Here is a 20,657-nt window from a genome sequence, read left to right as displayed (position 1 = left end):
ACAGGGAAACCCCTGTGTGAAGGAATAAGGGTTTTATCTTTGTGATTGTATCTAAGGTGTTGCATTGATTAAACTGTACAACTCCCTTTAGGAAGAGATGGATAAATGCCTCAGCTATTGAACGAGCAAACTATCCATCACAGGCCAAGGTCAAAAAAAATGGGCCAAGGCCAAACCCCCTATATTCTGCTCCCTGAAAGTTGAAAAAGTGTTACACAGGAAAAAAAAAATTGCCAAAGGCTTTCTTTACTTAAAAAGATGAATTAACACATAGAAGGAAAGAGATCAAAACTCCTAACTGTGTTACAAACCGTCACTCTGGATGATAAAGGTATCTTAGCTCTCTTGTCCTAAGAAAGAAAATAGCATCCATCATCCATGGGTGAGTGAAGGCAGAGAGAAAATGAAATTATAAAAATTTGCTTGCAGGAATGGAAGAGTTAAATGTTGGAGGAGTGGAAGTCACACCCCTGGAGAGGTGATAGCTGATGCATGCTGTGGTGCTGCAGAGGCTAACCACGGGAATGGGAGAAACAGAGAGGAGCCCTAGAAGCACATTAAGGAATGGAAAAGGCCACAATGTGAGGAGTCAGCATCTTTAATTACTAATATTGTTGTGAGACACAAGCAAGGGCTGGAAAGTGTCCCAGGATGTGGTGAAAATCTCCAATTACAAAGCAACAAAATAAATGTAGGAACCAGAGCAGAAGTAACATTTAAGGAAGATGGCATAGGTAGGTATTAGAAGATATTCATACCTGTCTGATAACCAAGCTTAACTGCTGAATTGTAGTGTTGCTTAAAGTTAGCCTTATATTCTGCATGATCCCATGGAAGGTGGTAAGACTTTTCCTTTAAAGGAAAGACAAGGAGAGGGTAAAAATCTATGCATAACAACCTTGACTTAAGCTGCAGTGTAAATGCTGCCCGGTTATTATTAAGAAGAGACAGAGATGCAGAAATGAAAGTGATTGAGGAGATTGAAAGCTGCTCCTCCTCCAGTTAGGAGTGGAGGTGGCTGTGTGGGACACAGCAGCTGCTCTGACCTCACCACTCTTGTTTGTGCTTTTCCCTGTCCCTGCCTGTGCTCTCTGCCTAAATGTTGCTTCCCCTGCTAAGTAACATGGGTATTTCTAGGATTGTGTCTAATCCCATTCACACAGTCTCCACCCAGGTCATTTCCACCCAGGGAATGCTAGCCATTCCTAAAGGTGTCTCTCCAAAATCCGTAGTGAGGAGTAGAGATGTATGTGGATGAGAACAGGAGATACTCTTATTATGTGAGGAAGGAAGCCTCTGCAACTGCTCTTTGTACCAGTGTCCAGAGTCATTCCTCAGCCACCCTAATGCTAATATTTGCACTCTTCTATGGAGATAAACATTACAGATGTATCAGTTGCACAGAGGCACAGCGCAAAATATGCTCCCTGCTGGCAGGAGGCACTTTTGTTCCATGTGGCAATTCCTGAGACTACCCCCATGCTGCCCTGTTTTTCCACTCTTGCCAATAGTCTGCTTGCTGTAGCAATCATTAGAGCCTTCTCAGCTCTGGTAGACCACTTCTTGACTTAATAGCTGATGTCATGACATCCAGACCATTCCTCTCTCCCTGTTCCTGGAAGCCCTTGTTTTCCTGGCTGGTTTTGGGTGTGCTAGCTCCCTGCTTGTCAGAGTTTCTGTTTCCTTTTGGATGGACTTTAGCACATTCCACTATGGGGGGAAGAAAAGGGGGAAACCCAGCCTTCATGCTGCTTCATCCTCCTCCACTCAGCTGGAAATTATAAGGTATTGGGAAGAATGCACTGCCAATGGCACTGCTAACTAACCTAACTGGGAGGAAAATTTAAATTCCAATTGGGCTGTCAAAGGCATCCTTTCTGCTCATTGCCATGGGCAAGGGAGAAGGAGGAACACTGAAACTGTGTGTTGTGGTGCCAAAATAGCTGAGGCTGAGCCTGCTGATAACTGTGGGAAGGAAGGACAACTGAGCACTAGGGAGAATCAGGGGGGCTTGCAGATAAAAGGAGAAGGACTGGGAATGGCTAAGGAGGTCTCAAAGTCTTCCTGCGTTTGAGTACAGCCTTTGAGAAGAGTCAGGCAGGTGGGGAGGCAGTGATGGTGCCATGGGCTGCACGGGAGCAAAGCCAGGGAAAAGGAGCAAGCTCTCTGGCTGGGATGGCTGTGAGCTGGCAGAGGTACCTCTCTCTGGCCCCAGTTCTCCCTGTGCCCTGGGACAAACTTGTCCTCTTACTACTCGTGCCATCTTCCTAGATATGAAATAGGAAGTAAGGAAACAAAGATGCTCTGACAGGAGGGACAGATGCCAAGAGAGGAGGGATAAGAGTCCCACTGTCCCTGACACACCACGACCTGGAGTCCTGTTTCTTCATTCTGGTTCAATATTAACCCAGCAGGGCTGTGACTCTGCTTATTCTGCTTCCTTTGCAATTCCCCTGCAGCCAGGGCTGTACAGCATGGCGCAGACCAAAACCAGCATACTGAGGGGCCTGCTCTTCTCCAGCCTTCTGCACCTCACCTTGAGCCATGCTGGAGGTAAGACTCAAGGGCAGAAGTCCCGGTAGATGACAGGAGGAAGACAGGAATAGTTCTTTCCAGGGGTAACACAGGTGACAAGTTTTCTTCCTCAAGTCAGGAGGACAGGCTAAAAGCTTGAAGCTGGGAGCAAAAGGGTGCTGAGAATGGAGTGAACATGGGAGGACACAGCTGCATCTGTCAGCTGGTGACAGCAACCCAGTGCATTTTATGAGTCACTTGGGAAATGGCAGGAGGGGACTGTGGCTTAGTCCAGGATCAAGTCTAACATAACCATCGGGCTTTTGGGGATAGTTTCTCAGCTGACCTAGGTGACTCCAATTCTCCATTGCTTCCTCCAGCTGTCTCTTATTGAAACTTTAGGTCATACAAAATATGCCACCTTCCTGCCCACTGCTCCTTTTATTAGAGCTTCTAACTGTCTTTTCTTAACATGAGGTTAAGTCCTCTTGGACCCACTACTGTGTAGGGGAAGAGCTGTCTCCAGGTCTCAAATCAGGGGCTCTGAATATGAAATGAAATCTAGCTGTGCTTATCGCAGTGGTCTGAGGCTTGCAAGACAGAAATACAGTGGCTGGGGACAGGGTCACCAGCAGGTTCAAAGCAAACAAGCCTCTATCTAACTGCAAATGAGCAGAGCAGCTTTGTTGAGGAAGAAGCGTTCTGTCACTTCTGTTCCTTGTAAGTGATGGGAGCTGTGACAGGATGAATTCCAGAGAGGCTGCTCTGATCATCAAGTGTAGACCTGACAGGGCTTCTCCTCTCTGTGTGGTGGGCTGGGGGAGGCTGGGCTGTGGGATCACCACATCAGCCACATGCGGTTTTTGGAAACTGCAAGGGGAGACAAAGGTGCCCTCTGGCTGTGCGCAGCCCTTTGACTGGCAGTGTTCTGACCTGATAGTTTTCCTGGAAAAGGGGCAGGCGTTGTCACTGCTCAAGCGCCACCGACGTGCCAACAAGGGATTTCTAGAAGAGATGCTTAAGGGAAACTTGGAGCGAGAGTGCTTGGAGGAGATTTGCAGTTATGAGGAGGCTTTCGAAGCCCTTGAATCCACCGATCAGACGGTACGTACCAGGAAACATCCCCCAGCCACCCTCTGCAGGGAGACACCAGCAGGCTGTCCACACAGCCAGGGGCCAGGGTTGTAATGCTCAATTCTGTGAACCAAAGATGAGGCTGATGAGTGCACACCCCATGGCAAGCTCAGGCTTCCTTAAGGAGCTTCCCTCCTTGAGACACTGCACAGACTACACCTGAAAGTTCAGGTTCTTTTCTCTCCCTCTCTATGCATAAAGTGACACGGTGCCATTGGTCCTGAATAGCACCTTCCACTAGCTCAGCATGGTATCACACACATATGAGCTGCTATCCCAGACACTCACAGAAGCACTGGTACAGTAGTCAAAACACTGAGTGCAGGTTCCTCAGACTCCCTTGAGCTTCTGCACACCCTGCCCATTTTTCTGGTTTCCAGACTCACTCACTCTGCCAAATTTGTGCTGCATCCTTTTGGGATTTGCTCCTAGCCCCAAGGCTGGTGTCTTGTAGAATTTCACACCCAAAAAAACAACACATAAACAGTTAGGAGCCTAAGCCAGCAAGACACTACCTCTTTGGAGTACTTCAAAAGCAATCAGCCTCAGGCTGCATGGCAGAGATGAGAGCCAATACCTACATGTGATCTGTGGCCTTAGAAATTCCGGGTTCAGCTGCTTGGACTTCTGCGCTGTAGCCCACTGCACTACTTGCACTGCTTGCTCTGCAAGTTGATGAAGTTTGTAAACATCTTTGGTCTCCTTAGAAACAACAGTATTGTCTTGGTTGCTGAGTCTGATGTGTGGGAATGTGTTTTTTTATTGCATTTTTTTGCTTTGACTCTGTAGTAAATGGTATAAACAGAGCTAGGTTAGTCTTGTCTTTTGTTGTGATGGGATGTTCTCTTACTGGTTTGAATAGCAGTAGCCAAGAAAGGTTTGATGTTCTGTGTCTCTAATTTTTTTAAAATCTTTTTTACAGGATATATTTTGGTCAAAATATCAAGGTAAGTTGTTTTGATTCTTGCAGGTACTGCTACTCCTTAGGATGCACTGTCCCATCCTGGAAAGATGGCTCCCTCTTTTAAGAGGTCATTTTCCAGGGCTAAGCACTTGTGTTTTGTCCCTAGATGATAAACTGGTTCAAATGATGATGCTTATTTAGATTGCTTTCATATAATGTGTCTCTTTCTTCTTATTTTGCTAGTATGTCAGGGCCTGGGAAAGGCCAGGACAGTTCTGGATGCTTGTCTAGAAGGTATGAACTTCATGCTGACCTCAATCTCCTTGATAGAGTGAGTGCCAGGAACTTGCTTCCTGCAGAGACTGTACAGAAAAAAAATTAAACTGATGTTGGAGAAGCCATCTAATTTTAAAGAAAAATACTAGGGGAGGAATTTGAAATTATGTCTTACTCTTTATTTCCCCAGTAATAATTTCAACAATCTAGTTTGTGCACTGAAATAGTATGGAGTGAATATCCTTGTCCGTGTGACACAGTCAGGTGTGAGCAGCCTCTCTGAGCCAAAGCAAAGCACAGAGCCCTCAGGGATAGCTCCCTCTGATGAAGCACAGAAAGCTTAGGCTGTGTGCTCCTCTCACAGGAAGAGGATGCCTCTGCTATTGGAGGCTCATGCACCCAGCAAAAGTTAAAGGGATATGTGAGATGGTACTTCTGACCTTGAAAAATGCAACATCCAGTTCCCCTGACTGTCTTACACTGCGTGTTGGGATTTTGACAGGCAACTGCGCTCTTGGGCTGGGCCAGAACTATCGGGGAACAATTAGCCAAACCAAGTCTGGGATTGAATGTCAAGTGTGGACAAGCAAATATCCACATATTCCTAAGTAAGTTCATCTCCTGCATACTCCTTTAAGAGTTTTCTGTGGTGTCCTTCCTTCCTAGCCTAACCAGATTTGTCTCTCCTAGATTTAATGCCACCATTTATCCCAACCTCATTGAGAACTACTGCAGGAACCCAGACAACAACTCAGAAGGCCCATGGTGCTATACCCGAGACCCGACAGTAGAACGGGAGGCGTGTCCCATCCCCGTGTGTGGTATGCCCCAGCACTCCAGAGAGCCCTTCACTCACAGCAAAACACTGCACTGAGACTGATACTAAGGCAGTCAAGGAGAGGGTTAAGGAGGGGGAATACTTACATGAACAGAGGTCAGCAGGAGTAGAGAAGCTGCATCTTAAAGGGTAAAGGAGCTGAGGAAGAAAAGTCACTGAGTTGCCCATACATAATGAGCTGTTTTCTCTAGATTATGCTAATCCAGATCTAAATTAAAACCAGTGTCAGCAGTACCCTGGAATGTACTATAGTATTTTCTAGTCAGTCACCCCAAAATCCTGGCCCAGTTGTCTCAAATTAGAGACAGCCATGAGTCATAATGTTTTTTGGTCTGAATTCCTACCTTTAGGACAAAATAACTACGGTTTGTGCTTGACTGCCTGCCTTCCCATTCTCTCCTGTAGAGGTGTTACAGTCTCATGTAAAGAGAAGATGCCTTTCTCTCATCATTGAACTGAAGATGGAGGATCATCCCCCTACACTTACACATTCCCGTTTCTCCCTAATACAGAGCCAACTCCCCTGGGGCTTGGCCTCTGGTAAAGGAGAGAACCTTCTCACACAGCAGAAGTTTCTCTTTCATAAACAGAGACTAGAAGCAACAACTCATAAGAAAAAGTTAGAGGTCAGCAACCTTTTTGACATGGGGTTATTTTGAAATTTCAAAAGCCATTAGCACTGCTCTGGTTTGCAGAATCTAACAAACTGAAAAGAAATACTGCTCTGCTTTGAGGCCAGGCATCAGGCATGATGCCAGAGGTAGCACAGATGCCTCATGTGGCCATCAGGCATCTGTGCTACCTCTGTTCACCAGTTAATTTCTGACCTGCAGTATCTTACAGTTAAACTTCCTGTGTGCATGGATGTAGCAGGATTAGAAAAGCCTTTGTGCACAGACCTTTTATAATCATGTTGACATGAGTCAAAAAAGAGAAGGGGAATACAATAAAGGGGAATACTACTTGCCCAGTGGCTGTTGTGCCACCAGAGTGAATAGTCAAATGGGGTATCTCTTCACATGGGGACTCCCCCTGTGCAGAAGGAGAAGGCAGCTTGAGGCCCAGCCAAAAGAGATTATAGGGTACCCACTCCTTCCGGAAATGCTGCTTAAAACTTGCAGTCATTACAATACTTACAAGAAAAAATGTGAGAAGTCTTGCAGGAATATTTTTCACTTATCATTAGATTTAGAAACATTGGCAAAAGTTAAATTTGCTATTTTAGTAGAATATCACAGTAAAAGGCTCCCCCAAATATGGCCTAGTTATGCATTTTAGAATAAGGTGTTGAAGGAGCTAATACAGCAGAATTATGATGCTTGAGACACCTACCCATCCCTTGAGCTGGTTCTCAAAGATGCCCCAGAAGGGAACACAATATTGTTCCTCATATGTTAGTGACAAAGAGAAATATGAAGAATAGTGCCAGCCTCACTTCACATACTGCTGAACCATCTCTGACACTGCAATATTTTAGAGGGCCATCCCATGCATAGAAACACTGTGGGAGTTCCTAAACATATTGGGAGGCCCCATGGAACTCTAGGCTTTACTAAGGGGCTCTGGTACTATTTGCTAGTTGCACTTCTGAGTGCACAGCTGTGGCTTAAATCACAGCCCTCTGTCTTTCCAGGTGAAGATAGAACAACAGTTCCATTCACTCCACGGGCCGCAGAACCTGCACCAATGGAGCCTTGTGAACCAGAGAAAGGCATGCTTTACACAGGGACTCTCTCAGTCACTGTGTCTGGAGCTAAGTGTCTACCATGGAACTCTGAGAAAGCCAAAGAGGTGCTCCATGGAAAACAAGTTGACCCAGAAGTGGAGCTGCAGGAGAATTACTGTCGGAATCCAGACAGAGATGACGAGGGTGTCTGGTGTGTCACAAATGAATCACCCTACTTTGACTACTGTGATCTGCACTACTGCGGTGAGAAATCTGCTTAGGTTTGGGTAGGCCCATATTTGAGGCAGTGGCAAAGAACAGGAGTAGAATGAAATGCTTGGCTTGGGAGGAATAGACAAGGATGTACGTGCCCATGCACACGGGAGTCTTGTTTGTCCATATGTCACGTGTACTAACCTGCCTTAGGTGCATAGCACTGTTACCTCTCTGAGGTGTTCTCCCTGAAAACTCACACTGGTGGACAAGGCACATTAAAAAGAGCACTGTTTTAAAACATCATTCCTTCATCAGACCTACTGTGTGGGGAAAGGAACATTTACATTGCTGATAATTATGGCAACTACATTTAAACCTTTTGCTTTGTCTTTCCATCTCTCAGACAGCTCGCTAGAGGATGAGAACCAAGAGACTGAGGGACTATCAGGACGTTCTACTCTTCCTAAAGAGTTCAAACCCTTCTTTGATGAAAAAACTTTTGGTTCAGGTGAAGCAGGTGAGCAAAAACTCTAGGTACAGCATGTCTGCAGAAGGGATAGCCCTTCTGCAAACATGCTGTATCTTAGCTTCTTCTCATTCACTGTTCCTCAGAAACATCAGCTAGCCAAAAGCTGTTAAAAGCAGGGGAAGATACTTAAATTTCTTGAAGAACTCTCAAAAGTCAATATCCAGTTCCAATCATGGAGCTAGTAAGCACTTCCTTTCTAGGATCTTCCAGCTTCGCATGCTGACTGCAGACAACAGTTCTCCACTGTGATTCAGGTAGAGTAGCAAAGCCAAGATTGCTTGTTTTTTCAGATTGTGGCACTCGTCCTTTATTTGAGAAGAAAAAGATAACAGACAAAAGTGAGAGGGAGCTGTTGGATTCCTACACAGGAAGAATTGTTGGTGGGGATGATGCAGAAGTTGGCAGCTCCCCCTGGCAAGTATTGTCTTCGCATAGTCTTTGGGAATTGTGTTTTCCTTCTCTTCAGCTCCAGCAGATAGAAATAAAAGGGCTTTCCTATCTTAGGCAGCGTGCATAAATTATAGATTCTAATCAAAGCTCCTCCAAGTGGCTGACAGAGCAGTACTAAAATAGCTGGAAAGAAACTCACCTCTTGAATCAAGTATGCAACCACTGGAGAAAGCAAGTGTGTTGGTGTGTTTTATCTTCGTGTCTTCCTCTTTCCAGCTTTGCTGGAATGAAAAGGATAAGAAACTTCATCAGGTAAAAGAAATGGGGTAAATAAATGGCCTACTACAGAGGATATACATGCCCATGGAAGACTTGCCACAGAGCTACTCACTCCACTTTGTCAGTATAGAGCGATGTTGTTTCCTGCTCACTGCCAAATCTGCACTTTCTGCAAGACACTAGGACCATTTAGTCCTGCTAAGGACTTCCTTCCTCCTCATCTCTCAGGCAGGTGATGCTCTACAAAAAGTCTCCTCAGGAGCTGCTGTGTGGTGCCAGCCTCATCAGTGACAGCTGGATCCTGACTGCTGCTCATTGTCTTTTTTATCCACCCTGGGACAAGAACTTAAGTACAAGTGACATATTGGTGCGGATTGGCAAGCACGTAAGAGCAAAGTAAGAGTCTGAGTGAAGTGGAAGGAACTAGACTTCCTCTTGAAGTAATGAGATACTTTGGAGTTGGGCGGTCATTCAGTATCCACTGAAGTATTGTAACTAACGTCACATGCCTCTCAATAATAGGATCTAATGGGGCATTTGCTTCTCTTGCTGATCCTAAAGGATGAAGTGAAAGGGAGCAAGGAAGCCTGGGAAATCTAAAAGGGTGCTCCTATGTAAAGACAGCATTGTCTCAGAGGGTACAAAGCTGAGAGTATCATAAACTCCAGAAGACTCTCAGCTGCTACTGTATAGTGAGTTTTCCTTCATAACTATTTCAGATATGAAAAGAATAAAGAGAAGATTGCTCTGCTGGATAAAATAATCATCCATCCCAAGTACAACTGGAAAGAGAACATGGACCGAGACATTGCACTTATGCACTTAAAGAGACCCATCAGCTTCAGTGACTACATCCATCCTGTCTGCCTGCCTACCAAAGAAGTTGTGCAGAGGTGAGGAGAAAAGAGAGAGAGAGAAACATGACTTCTCAAGGCTATTGGCACTAAGAGTGCCAGGCAGAAGAAAGCTGTTACCATACATTTAATTATACTTGTGCTTCCTTCCACAGGCTGATGCTGGCAGGTTACAAAGGGAGGGTAACTGGCTGGGGAAACTTGAAAGAAACGTGGGCCACTAGCCCCTCCAACTTGCCCACAGTTCTGCAACAAGTTAATGTGCCCATTGTAGATCAAAGTACCTGCAAGGCATCCACCAGAGTCAAAGTCACTGACAACATGTTCTGTGCAGGTAAGTAACACTGGAGTCACAGGCACAGCTTGCCACAAGTCAAGTCAAGGGCTCTGAGCTCCTGGTGTGACTCATGCAGCTAGGTTATTTTCTGATAAAGTTGCAAATGCCCTCCTCAAAGAATAACTTTCCCATGATAAGAAATTTCTCTGCTCTCAGAAATTGTGAAAGCTGGAGAATTTGAAGCTAAGAATAAAGTTTGCAACAACAACCCATGTCAGGCATTAGTCTAATGGTACTATGTAGCAGCAGCAGCTGTGGGAGAAATAAGCACAAATAAAATTGTCTTTTCACTAGTACAGAGCAGTTCAGTGACTTCCTAGATTAAAGGCTGCACACCTATTATCCTATCTACTAGCTTGTCTCAATCTTTTGGAGCCCATTCATACTTATGGCCACATATTTTGAAGGCTCCTGTCTTCCTAAATCTCTTCTAGCATCATACCCTTTTTGAGTGAGAAGGGAAGTGCACACAGAATTCAAGTTACTATGGATTTATGTACCAGTTTAATAGTTTCTGATATATTCTTCACTTGTGCAGACTTCATCAGTTCCTACAAGCAAGCCTTGAGAATTTTGACTAAATTTGTGCTGCTTGCATCTAAATACACGGGACTGCTTTAGTTAGGATAGAAGCTAATTACACAAGTGTGCTGAAAATACAGAGCTCTTATGGATTCTCTTTCTAAACAACATTATATGAAATAGCTGAGATGCAGACATACAGAAAAAATGGAGACACGGGTGATGGGAATGTGTAGAGATACTATCCAGTTTATCAGGAATGAATGAAATCCTCTTCCTCTTCATAGTGATACTTTAGGAAGACAGCTGGGGAGAGGAAAAGCAGAACTTAAGTGACAGGAAAGTAAAAGTGGGGATAACAGTGAATCTCTATAGTAAATAAAACAAGAAGGAAAACAGACTATTACAAATAAGTTTGTAAGACAAGAGAAGCACAGTAGCTTAAGCTACAGCTCTTGCACAGTGTCAGTGCAACTGACACTAACACCAGTTCTGATGAAAAAACAATGAGAGCAGAGGGTAGATTCAAGACTGCTGCAAAGACAGATGCAAAGTTAGGATTTTTACATGTAGGAAAAACAGAAGTCCAAATTAACAGCGTCAGCACTTTCATGGGTCCCAAAATATTTATGCCATTATCCCAAAACCTTAAAGAAAACATGGCCAACACCATGGGCAACATTTGCCCTACAGTCAAATGTCCATTTTTCTTGCCTGTAGGTTACAGTCCTGATGCACTAAAGAGAGGAGATGCCTGTGAAGGGGACAGTGGAGGACCTTTTGTAATGAAGGTATGTTCAACAAGTTCAAGCTTATAAGACATATGAACATAGGTTTGTTCTGTGCTGAAATTCATAGTCTAAAAAAAGCAGCAGAGTTGAGCCACTGCTGAGTAGTTGAAGCAAACCCAAGTCATGCCTAAGGTGAGCAATGGAGACCAATCCTGCAGTCATCTAGCTCCATTTCTATATTGAACTCTCAGCATATTGGGAGATCACCTGCAGAGTGCATGAGTGATGGCCAATTCTTAATTAGAGATTTAAGAGTAGAGGCAAAATTACTCCAACAAACTCTATTGGAGGTGCCAGTCTGAATCCCAAAGTAGCATCCATCATTAAACAGACTGGGGCACATCCAAGGTTTAGATCTGAGAGGGCAACCAAGCTGCTAAACAATCCAGAGCACAAGTCTTATGAGGTGTGGCTGAGGGAGCTGGGCTTGTTTAGTCTGGAAAAAAGGAAGCTCAGGGGAGACCTCCTGAAAGGAGGTTGTAGCTAGGTGGCACTTGGCCTCTTCTTCCTGTCAAACAAAGCACAAGAGAAAATGGCCTCAAGCTGAGCCAAGTAAGGGTAAAGTTGGACATCAGGAGGAATTTCTTCACTGAAAGAGTGCATTTAGTGCTGTGGTACAGTTAACACAGTGGTGTTTAGTCAAAGGCTGGACTTGATCTTGGAAGTCTTTTCCAACCTTAATGATTCTGTGATTCCATCAAGGTCTTTTGCTCCTTCTGCCAATGTCATTTTTTGTTTACTTTAGAACCCAGATGACAACCGTTGGTATCAAGTGGGAATAGTTTCATGGGGAGAAGGCTGTGACCGAGATGGCAAATATGGATTTTACACCCACGTATTCCGCCTCAAAAAGTGGATACGAAAAGTCATCGAAAATCAAGGGCGATAGATGAAGCATTTACCTTGCCTCATCTCAGTTTTGTTACAATGCTCCACTTTGAAACATAAGCATAGAAGATCCTGAAGTAAAACAAGTTATATCCTTACAACTTGAGAAAAGGAAGCTCTTATCCCTTGAAAATAAAAGCTCTGAAACCCATCTTCTTCCTTTTATTCATGCTGAGTTTAGATGCGGTTGTATCTAAGTCATGACAGTAGCCAGGAGTACCACAGCACTAGCTATACTGCTAATTACCTGTTGTGCTTCAAATTCCCCTCCCTTCCATCACCTACAACCAACAGGTTTTGGACCCCACATAATGGCCTTGTCAGTCACAGCAAGCAAGATTATGCCCTCATGCACCATCCCTTTCCTCCCTTCAAGACAACTAATATTCTGTTCTAGTTTTTGATCCATGTGTGTACCAGAGATAACCACCCTACAGTACCTGCAGCATTCCACAAGACACCAATGTCAAAAGTAAAGCAAGTAGAAGCTGTTTTGATCAGACAGACATTGTTCACACTACAACAGCTGGCAATAAATACCAGCACCACTGTGCGCAATTCATCCTACAAAGGAAGAGTGGCTTGAATACATTAAGCAGCACTTCCAGTAAGTTCCTACACAGCAGGTGGTGCTGGGTCCTCATTGTGTGTTTTCCACCTGCATAGCAAAATTCTGAAGGAAGCAATTCATGTAGTCATTGTCAAAACCTGCAGTGAAAACATCCTGCACTACAGGTGTTTGCTTGTGTTACAAAGGGATCTCTCCAAAAACAAGCTTCAGTCTTTCATAAACTCCTCTTTAGTAGGAATTTGTGGACCACCAAGGACCCAGAAGTACAGCAGAGTAAACACAAATTCTTGACTGGCCAATTTTCTACTAAAACAGTCATGACATTTTTTCCCAAATAAAGCACAAAAACCAACCTCTCAATGAAATCTGAAGAAAAAAACCTCAACATCTCAAGTTTCATGACTGTTTAAAGTCATTGATAACCACATATATTGAACACTGAAAATATTTAGCCCTTCTAATGTTTAAATTTTAAGCCTCACCCCTTCACTACTATCAAATCTGTGACCAAAGAGGGGAACCAGGACCATACAGTTTCTGGAGAAAGTCACTGTTCATATTGACTTGTTACAAACAATACAGAAGACTAATTTTTAAAATTCAGTTTAATGTTATTTAAATATTGTCTGGGCTAAAGATTAGGCTTTATTAATTTATGTGCACAAGTTTTAGTTCAGAACTCCCAGGATATTGAGTCCAACCAAACACTACAAAGACACAGGGTAAAAACTCATTCATAAAAACAACTATATCTTCTGCTACTCAATTATTCCTGTATTTCACTTCTGAGTCAGCTTCAAATTTAAAATAGTTTATGCAGGTTTGCAGGCATTGCTGTTTTACATCCTGAGCTAATTAACAAATAGTTCTTCAGAATGTCTGCTGAATATGGTAAAGGAACATATGGATTAATTAAAATGTCACTAAGCTTCAGAGAGCAGCTAGTAATTGAGAGGTAGTGGCAGTAACTCTAGCCAACACAAACTATCCACAAACTGCCCTGGTTTAAGTGCACAAAACCACAGCACTTAACCAATAAGGGCCAAACCTCCACTTGTAACAGAGCTCTGTTCCACAAGTGCACACCCATTTCAGGTTATGAGAGGAGACTATGACTACTAAATGGAGGCAGTGGAGCAATGAATGGCATCATATCAGTTAACACAGGATGGAGAATGCTTGTGATCACCTGCTATCACAGTGTGCAAACTCACCATAAGCACCAAGCAGCATTATGTCAACTGCAACCCCAGCCTAGGGGGTCCTGTGAAAGGAAGATTTCAGACATTTGCAGAAGCTCTGGCATAGATCTGTAGTACAAGTACTAATTTAAAGTCACGTTTTTACTGTAATCAGGCAAGACAGTTTCAGCAATGGCTCTCAGGCAGAGACTGCTGGTCCACACAGCAAACAACAAAAGCAGCAGTTACATGGAAGAGATTAAAAGTCTAGCATAGAAGTGTGCTATTTTAAGCCTGCCTGTCCAACCCTTCAATAACTCTGTTCTAGCTATGGAACAGATGTGCAATTTATGCTCCACAACCAGTTTTCACATGGAAGTGCAGCAGTAAGGTGAAAATACATGACCTCCCTAGAAATGAAAGAGCTAGAAAGGATACGCAATGTGTCTGCCTTAAATCTTCATTATTTGGAGCTTCTGAGAAAGGCTGTTCACTCATTAAAAAAAAAAATAGTGGCTACAACTTTTGCAGACTAGTTCTATTAGGTATCTTAGTTAAAAAATGGTAACATCTGATGCTTAAGAGCAAAAAGCATGTAGTGAGTGAGTTACCTGCATGAGGAACATTGCTTAACCAGATGAGTTCAGGATAAATGAGTCCACTGACCATACACCACTGCTACTCTATTCCATATCATCAGCAGCAGGCTCCCTCAAAGAAAGCTCCCTCAGCTGGGACCACAATCTGAGTAAAGGCATCACAAGGACTAGATAATTCAAAATAAACATTTCAGCAAACTAAGTATTTTCAAGTTACAGAAACATTCCAAAACAAAAAAGCAACTATATAAAAAATGTACTACTGCTCATAGAAGAGTGCAAAGTCTCAGGACTGCACCCACAGACAGTGTATTTCCACTCATCTTCCCTACCCTATCCAAATCCCAAGGTTCATGTCAGCTTAGTTCAGTTTCTAGATGCCCAGTCACTAACATTCAGAAATAGAGAGTGACCTCTAACCAGCAGCTGCTGCTGTTCCTATAGAGGCTGGTATAGTTAATGCAAACTTTATTTACAAAAGACACTTAAATTAGTTACTTCATGCCATGTGTCCATACAGAATCAACAGTTCAAGGATTACATGGAGAAGAATTCACAAAATTAAAAGTGAAATCACTAAAGGTTTTCTAAGAGTCAAGAACTAGGAAAAGATTTTAAAGACAACTTTACAAATAAAAACCCCAAGTCATGAGAAACTAGTCTGAGCAAGAGGATGGTTGTTTACAGGTCTGTACACTAAAACTAATACACAGACAGCCTTCTATTGTCAAAGAGATGCTCATTGAGAAGCAGATTATGTACAAATACTTGTGCCACAATGACTCAACCCCCCAAAATCCACTGTATTATACATAAACCAGTTTGTATACATTAGGCCTAAACGAGGCCATTTAACTATGAAGACTTCTAGTTTAGTAAACTAAAGCTGAAGCCAGCCCCAAGCAACAGCGATACCGTCTCTCTGCATCTCTATTTGCGACTGCTTTTTATTCTCTCCAATCTTTTTTTCAAGTCATCAATATTGGCTGCTGCAGAAGAGGGTGAAGCCAGGGTAGTTCCAATGCCAGAGGAATGAGTCTGATTGGAGTCCAGGTCCAGGTGTTGGTACTGCTCCCGGGACTCACGCAGCTGGGAGAGCTTACTGTGAAGCATATCTGTAGAGGATGCAACTGTAGGGAGTGTTGGTTTAGAGAGCAGAGACGTCAAAGGGGGTCTGTCTTCCTGCTATGAGGGAGAAAAGGGAAGTGTTAAGATGTAAAGTGGTAAAGGCCATATAAAACGTACAAATCATCATCAATGGCTTTTCATCTCTTCAAGCAATAAAAACAGAGGAAAGGGAAAGAGCACCACAACACAAGTGGATCTGGAGCAATAAAGTCAGTTGCTGTCAAAATCAGAACCATGCAAAGCTAATTACTATGCTCAATCATCTGAGCAGTTAATGTTTAATTTTATGTCAACAGGGACACAAAGAAGCTAGTCTTTCAAGATCAAAAAATTCCTTGCAGACTAGAGTTTTACTGAGATAGACTGCCAGAGTCTTGAACAGCCTAAATTCTAACACAAGAGAAAAATCCCTGCCTATGTGCAACATCAGCAGACAATGAATTTTCTGGAAGAATGAGAAGAGGAAACTGGTAAGACTGAACCTGTAAAAGACTTAAAGTGGCAATTCACTGTTCTTTTACCAATATTTCCATCTGAGTTACTTACCTTATTACTATGATCTAGGAAACATTTCCCCTCCTCAGAGCTCTAAGCTGATACTCAAATTTGTGTCAAAGGTTAAAACAGTGATGCATCTGGATGACTATTCCTAGAGCGAACATCACTTCTCACATGGCCGAATTCAAATTTCAGGAATTGGCACTAGATTCCTAACACACAGATCATTGAACTGTAAGAAATTTGGGTCTACAGATTTCCAGTACTAAACTCATTTATCATTCCTGCACCTTAGTATCCATACACCCAAAACATATAAAACTTCAAAGTTTTATCAGCTCTCATGGTAGTTTTAGAGCAGGAAGTCTAGAATTTCCACATCCTTAATCTCTGAGGTGTTAACTTTTAGAGAACAGTTACTGTTTGGACCTTTCTGAGATTCAACTTCCCATCAAGGAATGATAAGCTACAGGCCTGTAGAAACAACCTGCACACAACATCAGCAATGCAGACAGAGCAGACTGAAATGCAAGCCTACCTGGCCAAGTAATGAGATTAAAGCCATTTATACTAGGCATAGTGACATGCAGTGAGTAGCTAGGACATGCATTATAAATGAAAGATTATAAATTCTGATTGGAATCTGCCTTCTGGCATTTGAATTCTTATTAAAAAAAAAAAAAAGTAAGTGAGTGCAAATCAAGTGCCTCTCCAGGGGATTTTACAAGTGTTGTCAAGTACAATACCTTTGCGTTGTCAAGGCCACAACGCTGCCTGAGGATTTTTAATCTTTCCAAGTAAACTGAAGGCCCCACTTCCTCCCCATTTGTGTTTCCTATAGATGAAGATACAGTGTGGGTAGACGCAGGAACACATGTTCCTTCCATCTGAGGAGAAATTCCTGGAAGATGAGGGGAAGGAGAGTTAAAAGATTTAAAACATCAGAAAAGCATAAACCTCTTGGTCAGTTCCTTGTGAAAAGATGCAATGGATGAAGAATTAACCAACCTATTATTTGCTAGTTATTTGCATTTGCTAGTATAGATATATCTGGCCTTTCATTTCCTTGCAAAAGTGACAACTGAAAACCAAGAAAAGAAATGGAGAAATTTAAGGAATGGCTGCAGAGGTTTCAGCTCTAGAAGTGCTGAAACCAACAGCTGAAGAGAACAGTGCAGGGAGAGGAAGATGCTGCTGTGCATCAACAGTGAACATGTCCAAGGGGAGAACAGAGCAATTGGCAAGGTGAGAAATACTTGGAGTTGTCTGTCTTTTTCTAGTTTAGTCATACTTTTGGGCTTACCACTGATTCTAACCCCTCTTTATCTCTCATTTGTGCAACTTGAAGCTTTTTATTCCAACAAAGTCTCAAAGAGCGAATTCTGGAATGCACATAACAAGGTTTTTAAAGCTTCCCTACCAAGAGACTAGAAAAGGAATTTACATGATGAAAAAACCTTTTCCATTATTAAATGAATTGCAAATTCTTTCTTAAGACTTATCATGGACAAGGATTTGTTCTCACTAATTTATGACAAGGGTGTTTAAAACAGATAAAAGGAGAATAAAGGTTAAGCATTTATACCTTAATCTAAATAAAGCACTGTTGCAGTATGGAACAGCATGTTTTATTATATCAGACAAAGTTAGGGAAGAAAAAAAAAAGACAACCGTGGCAAGTAAATTAGGTTTTGAAAACTGCTGAACTAGTATTTCTCAGTTGTACAGACTTTTACGATGCAAGGTAAAATTTTCTGTCCTACATAGGTGGACACATTTAGGAAGTTCTAAAAGAACCTCATATAATCCATTTTCCTAAAGGAATCCACAATACAGGGATAGGAGAAGGAGCAGTAGTAGAAAGAAGGCTAAAGTTTCACAGGACACTATGAAATGAGTAAGAAATAAAGGTTAGAGGTAGTTCTGCTAGACTGTGTACCAGCTTTTACTGTCAGCTAATAATTTGTCACATTCCTTCCCTAATATTTCATTAAATACTCCTTTGTATTTATCTGCAATGAAAAGACTCAGCAACAAACAGTTTTACAGTAATTCACCCAATTAATGACAAATTCTGCAGAAACAGTTCATGTTATTTAAAATAAGCTTTCCAATTCCACAGAAAAAAATACTATTAAAAGCATCCTATACGTTTTTCAGTAAAAAGGTCAAAGGAGAATCTGACAGCTGATACTGCTGTTTTAAACCACCTTTATACCTTGCAGAACCAATTCTTGATACCAAACACATGAAACACAGGCAAATGTTCAATCCACACTACAGGATAGCGATTAGAACCAGGTGTTTGCCAAGTCTTTCAGATGTTTTCTACATTTAGTGTGGTTCTAACTTCTGGTTTTGTAAACAAAGAATGCTGCCTCACGAAGCAACTAAAACAGCAAGAAAATGGCTTGCTTCAGAAATCCATAAATGTACACAAATATTAATTTCTACCAGGAGACCTGTAACTGTTCTAGCTCTGCTTCTCACAAACCAATCAGTTTTGCTATAACGTACCTGTAGAAGTAGCAATGCGTCCTTTCCCTTCCCGTTCTGTTTCTATCAGTCGGAGGCCTCTTTCTACATAGCTTTGGAAGAACTGTGAGGAATTTTTCAGGAAGGGCTCAATGTCTGCATCAGAATATTTCTTCTTGTATTCATACAGTTCTGCCAGACCCTGGGAAGGAAGAGTTGCTATGTATTACTACAACTGTTGCATACACTACTCTAGTATATCATGCTCTCTTTCTTGCAGGAAGGGGGCACTCACCTCCTTGGTGTTCTCCTTTGAGCCAATCTTCTTAAATATTTCTGCCAAAATATCATTGACTTTGGCTTTTGAAGCCTTTTCCTCCTAAATAAATAAACAAAAGGAGACTTTAAAACGAAGAATAAAATAAAAAAGAAATCAGACAAACACCCTCACACCTGCTAGCTGGATACAGAGCTTCCAAGATGAAGAAAACCTTGAAGTGATCAGGGTTCTACATAGCCACTTGATACACAGAATGTGAGCAAGAACATCATGAAGATGTCGGACTCCTTCTGAGAAGTGTTTAAAACCTGTTTTGGATATGGCTTACTTTTAGTAGATCAGATGCAGTACCATGCAGCATAAAACTTTTGATATACATCTGAATTTCCTGCAGAGTACTTCATCCTGGGGTATGCACAGTATACTCAGGTAAACACATACAACAAATTTCCAAAACAGGCGTAAATGAAAATTTCACTTTACAAGAGTATTTCCAACATTAGTTGCATGTTGAAAATGGAATTACTACTTACACAAAATTTAGTTTGTTTCTTAAATGAATTGCTTTACACCCCCTTCCCCTGCCAACACATTGTTACTTACTATGCGAGAAGCTCCTTTTTCTGTATCCTTATCAGCTTTTCCCGTCTGCTCCATAGTGTGTTTCATTAGTCTACAAAGGTGAGCTTCTAGCTCAGACTCATTTTTGTTGTCTATCATTGTTAAATGATCTAAGATCTAAAATGAGAAAAAAGGGGAATTTTAAAAAAGGAAAAAAAAAGAGGAAATACTCTAAAGACTGCATGAACATCCAATTTAAAAATATGTGACTAGTGATTGCTCTGACCTTGGGCCCTTTCAGCTTGCATAGGGTGTGAAGGAGTGTCTTCAATGTCCTAATAGGGAACTCACTCTTACATTGCTTGAGCTTCTCTTTGGGAAAGACCTTCATGAAAATGTGGATATCCAGCAGAATCCGATCCAGATTGATGCTATTGATGGTTTCCGGAAGAAGACGCACCATTCTCCACAGACACTGCAATGAGAGGCTGACTTGAAGCAAGACAACTCAAGAAAGAAGCACTTGATTATATAAGAAGTTACATAACACTATCACTGAGCCACTTCACTCTGCTAGCACATCATACAGGCAGGCACTGTGTCTGCTGATCAAGCAGGTTTGCACTGGTGCGTACTTTCTCTTTGCAACTGGCTGTACAGTATCCAGATCTTTCTTTAGAGCTGATGCATACGTAAGGTTCTCTACCTATAACTGGAGACTGAATACTTTGTGTGAAGAAATTTCAGCAGATAATACATATATATATATATATATGTTATCTATACCTACACATAGACAAGTTCTTTATGTTTAACCACATTAAGAATGCCTGAGCTGTCTTTAAATCTTAACCAGTTACAAAAGGGTGTTGTATGGTAAGAAACGATCGTGCTCATGCTTTAAATGCAGACATTTGCCTGTTCACTCTGCCTGTCAATACAGATGACAGGACAGAAGTCAGCTCCAGCCTGGCACTGTCTGAATCCATAGTACAGTGTGGTCCTCAAGCTAATAAGCCCAGCAGGTGACTGTATGGAGGACTGCACCTCTGTGTGGAGTTTGTATTAGTGTACACAAGCTTCTGTAAACTCTTAACAGGTGTTAAGCTCCCCCCTAAAGTCCCTATATGTGACATCTCGTAAGATCAGAATTGTAGAAGTTGTAAGAAATATTTCAAGTTATGGACACTGATTTTTTTAACTCCATCTGTTCTTTCAGGTAAGAT

At 42.2% G+C, this 20,657-nt stretch overlaps 2 protein-coding genes across 6 annotated transcripts in view; one reads left to right on the top strand and one right to left on the bottom strand.

The window, feature by feature from the left end:
- The first annotated feature begins 537 nt into the window (after positions 1 to 537).
- Positions 538 to 12,289, top strand: F2 (coagulation factor II, thrombin). 2 transcript variants are annotated; one of them, XM_059473722.1, is made up of 15 exons: positions 538 to 581; positions 2,460 to 2,553; positions 3,455 to 3,618; positions 4,571 to 4,595; positions 4,796 to 4,846; positions 5,331 to 5,436; positions 5,504 to 5,649; positions 7,300 to 7,596; positions 7,952 to 8,065; positions 8,368 to 8,495; positions 8,979 to 9,142; positions 9,466 to 9,639; positions 9,756 to 9,934; positions 11,180 to 11,250; positions 11,996 to 12,289. In XM_059473722.1, the coding sequence occupies exons 2-15, from the start codon at positions 2,475 to 2,477 to the stop codon at positions 12,137 to 12,139; spliced, it is 1,842 nt and encodes a 613-aa protein (XP_059329705.1). In that variant the 5' UTR covers positions 538 to 581; positions 2,460 to 2,474; the 3' UTR covers positions 12,140 to 12,289. The 2 variants fall into 2 exon arrangements, with proteins under 2 accessions (XP_059329705.1, XP_059329706.1); XM_059473723.1 differs by lacking the exon at positions 538 to 581 and having other exon boundaries at positions 2,406 to 2,553; positions 5,519 to 5,649.
- Positions 12,290 to 13,296: 1,007 nt separating this feature from the next.
- CKAP5 (cytoskeleton associated protein 5) overlaps positions 13,297 to 20,657 on the bottom strand; it is a 54,144-nt gene continuing 46,783 nt past the window's right edge. For all 4 annotated transcript variants that reach the window (XM_059473718.1, XM_059473719.1, XM_059473720.1 and 1 more), the window contains 6 exons: positions 19,718 to 19,906; positions 19,474 to 19,608; positions 18,886 to 18,969; positions 18,633 to 18,792; positions 16,862 to 17,016; positions 13,297 to 15,674 (listed from right to left, as the gene is read on the bottom strand). In XM_059473718.1, coding sequence (XP_059329701.1) covers positions 15,420 to 15,674; positions 16,862 to 17,016; positions 18,633 to 18,792; positions 18,886 to 18,969; positions 19,474 to 19,608; positions 19,718 to 19,906 — 978 coding nt within the window. In that variant the 3' untranslated portion in view covers positions 13,297 to 15,419. The remainder of the gene's footprint in view (positions 15,675 to 16,861; positions 17,017 to 18,632; positions 18,793 to 18,885; positions 18,970 to 19,473; positions 19,609 to 19,717; positions 19,907 to 20,657) is intronic.

Source organism: Ammospiza nelsoni, chromosome 6, assembly GCF_027579445.1.
Source record: "Ammospiza nelsoni isolate bAmmNel1 chromosome 6, bAmmNel1.pri, whole genome shotgun sequence".
NCBI classification, from domain to species: Eukaryota; Metazoa; Chordata; class Aves; order Passeriformes; family Passerellidae; genus Ammospiza; species Ammospiza nelsoni.
This window is presented reverse-complemented; position numbering and strand designations above follow the sequence as displayed.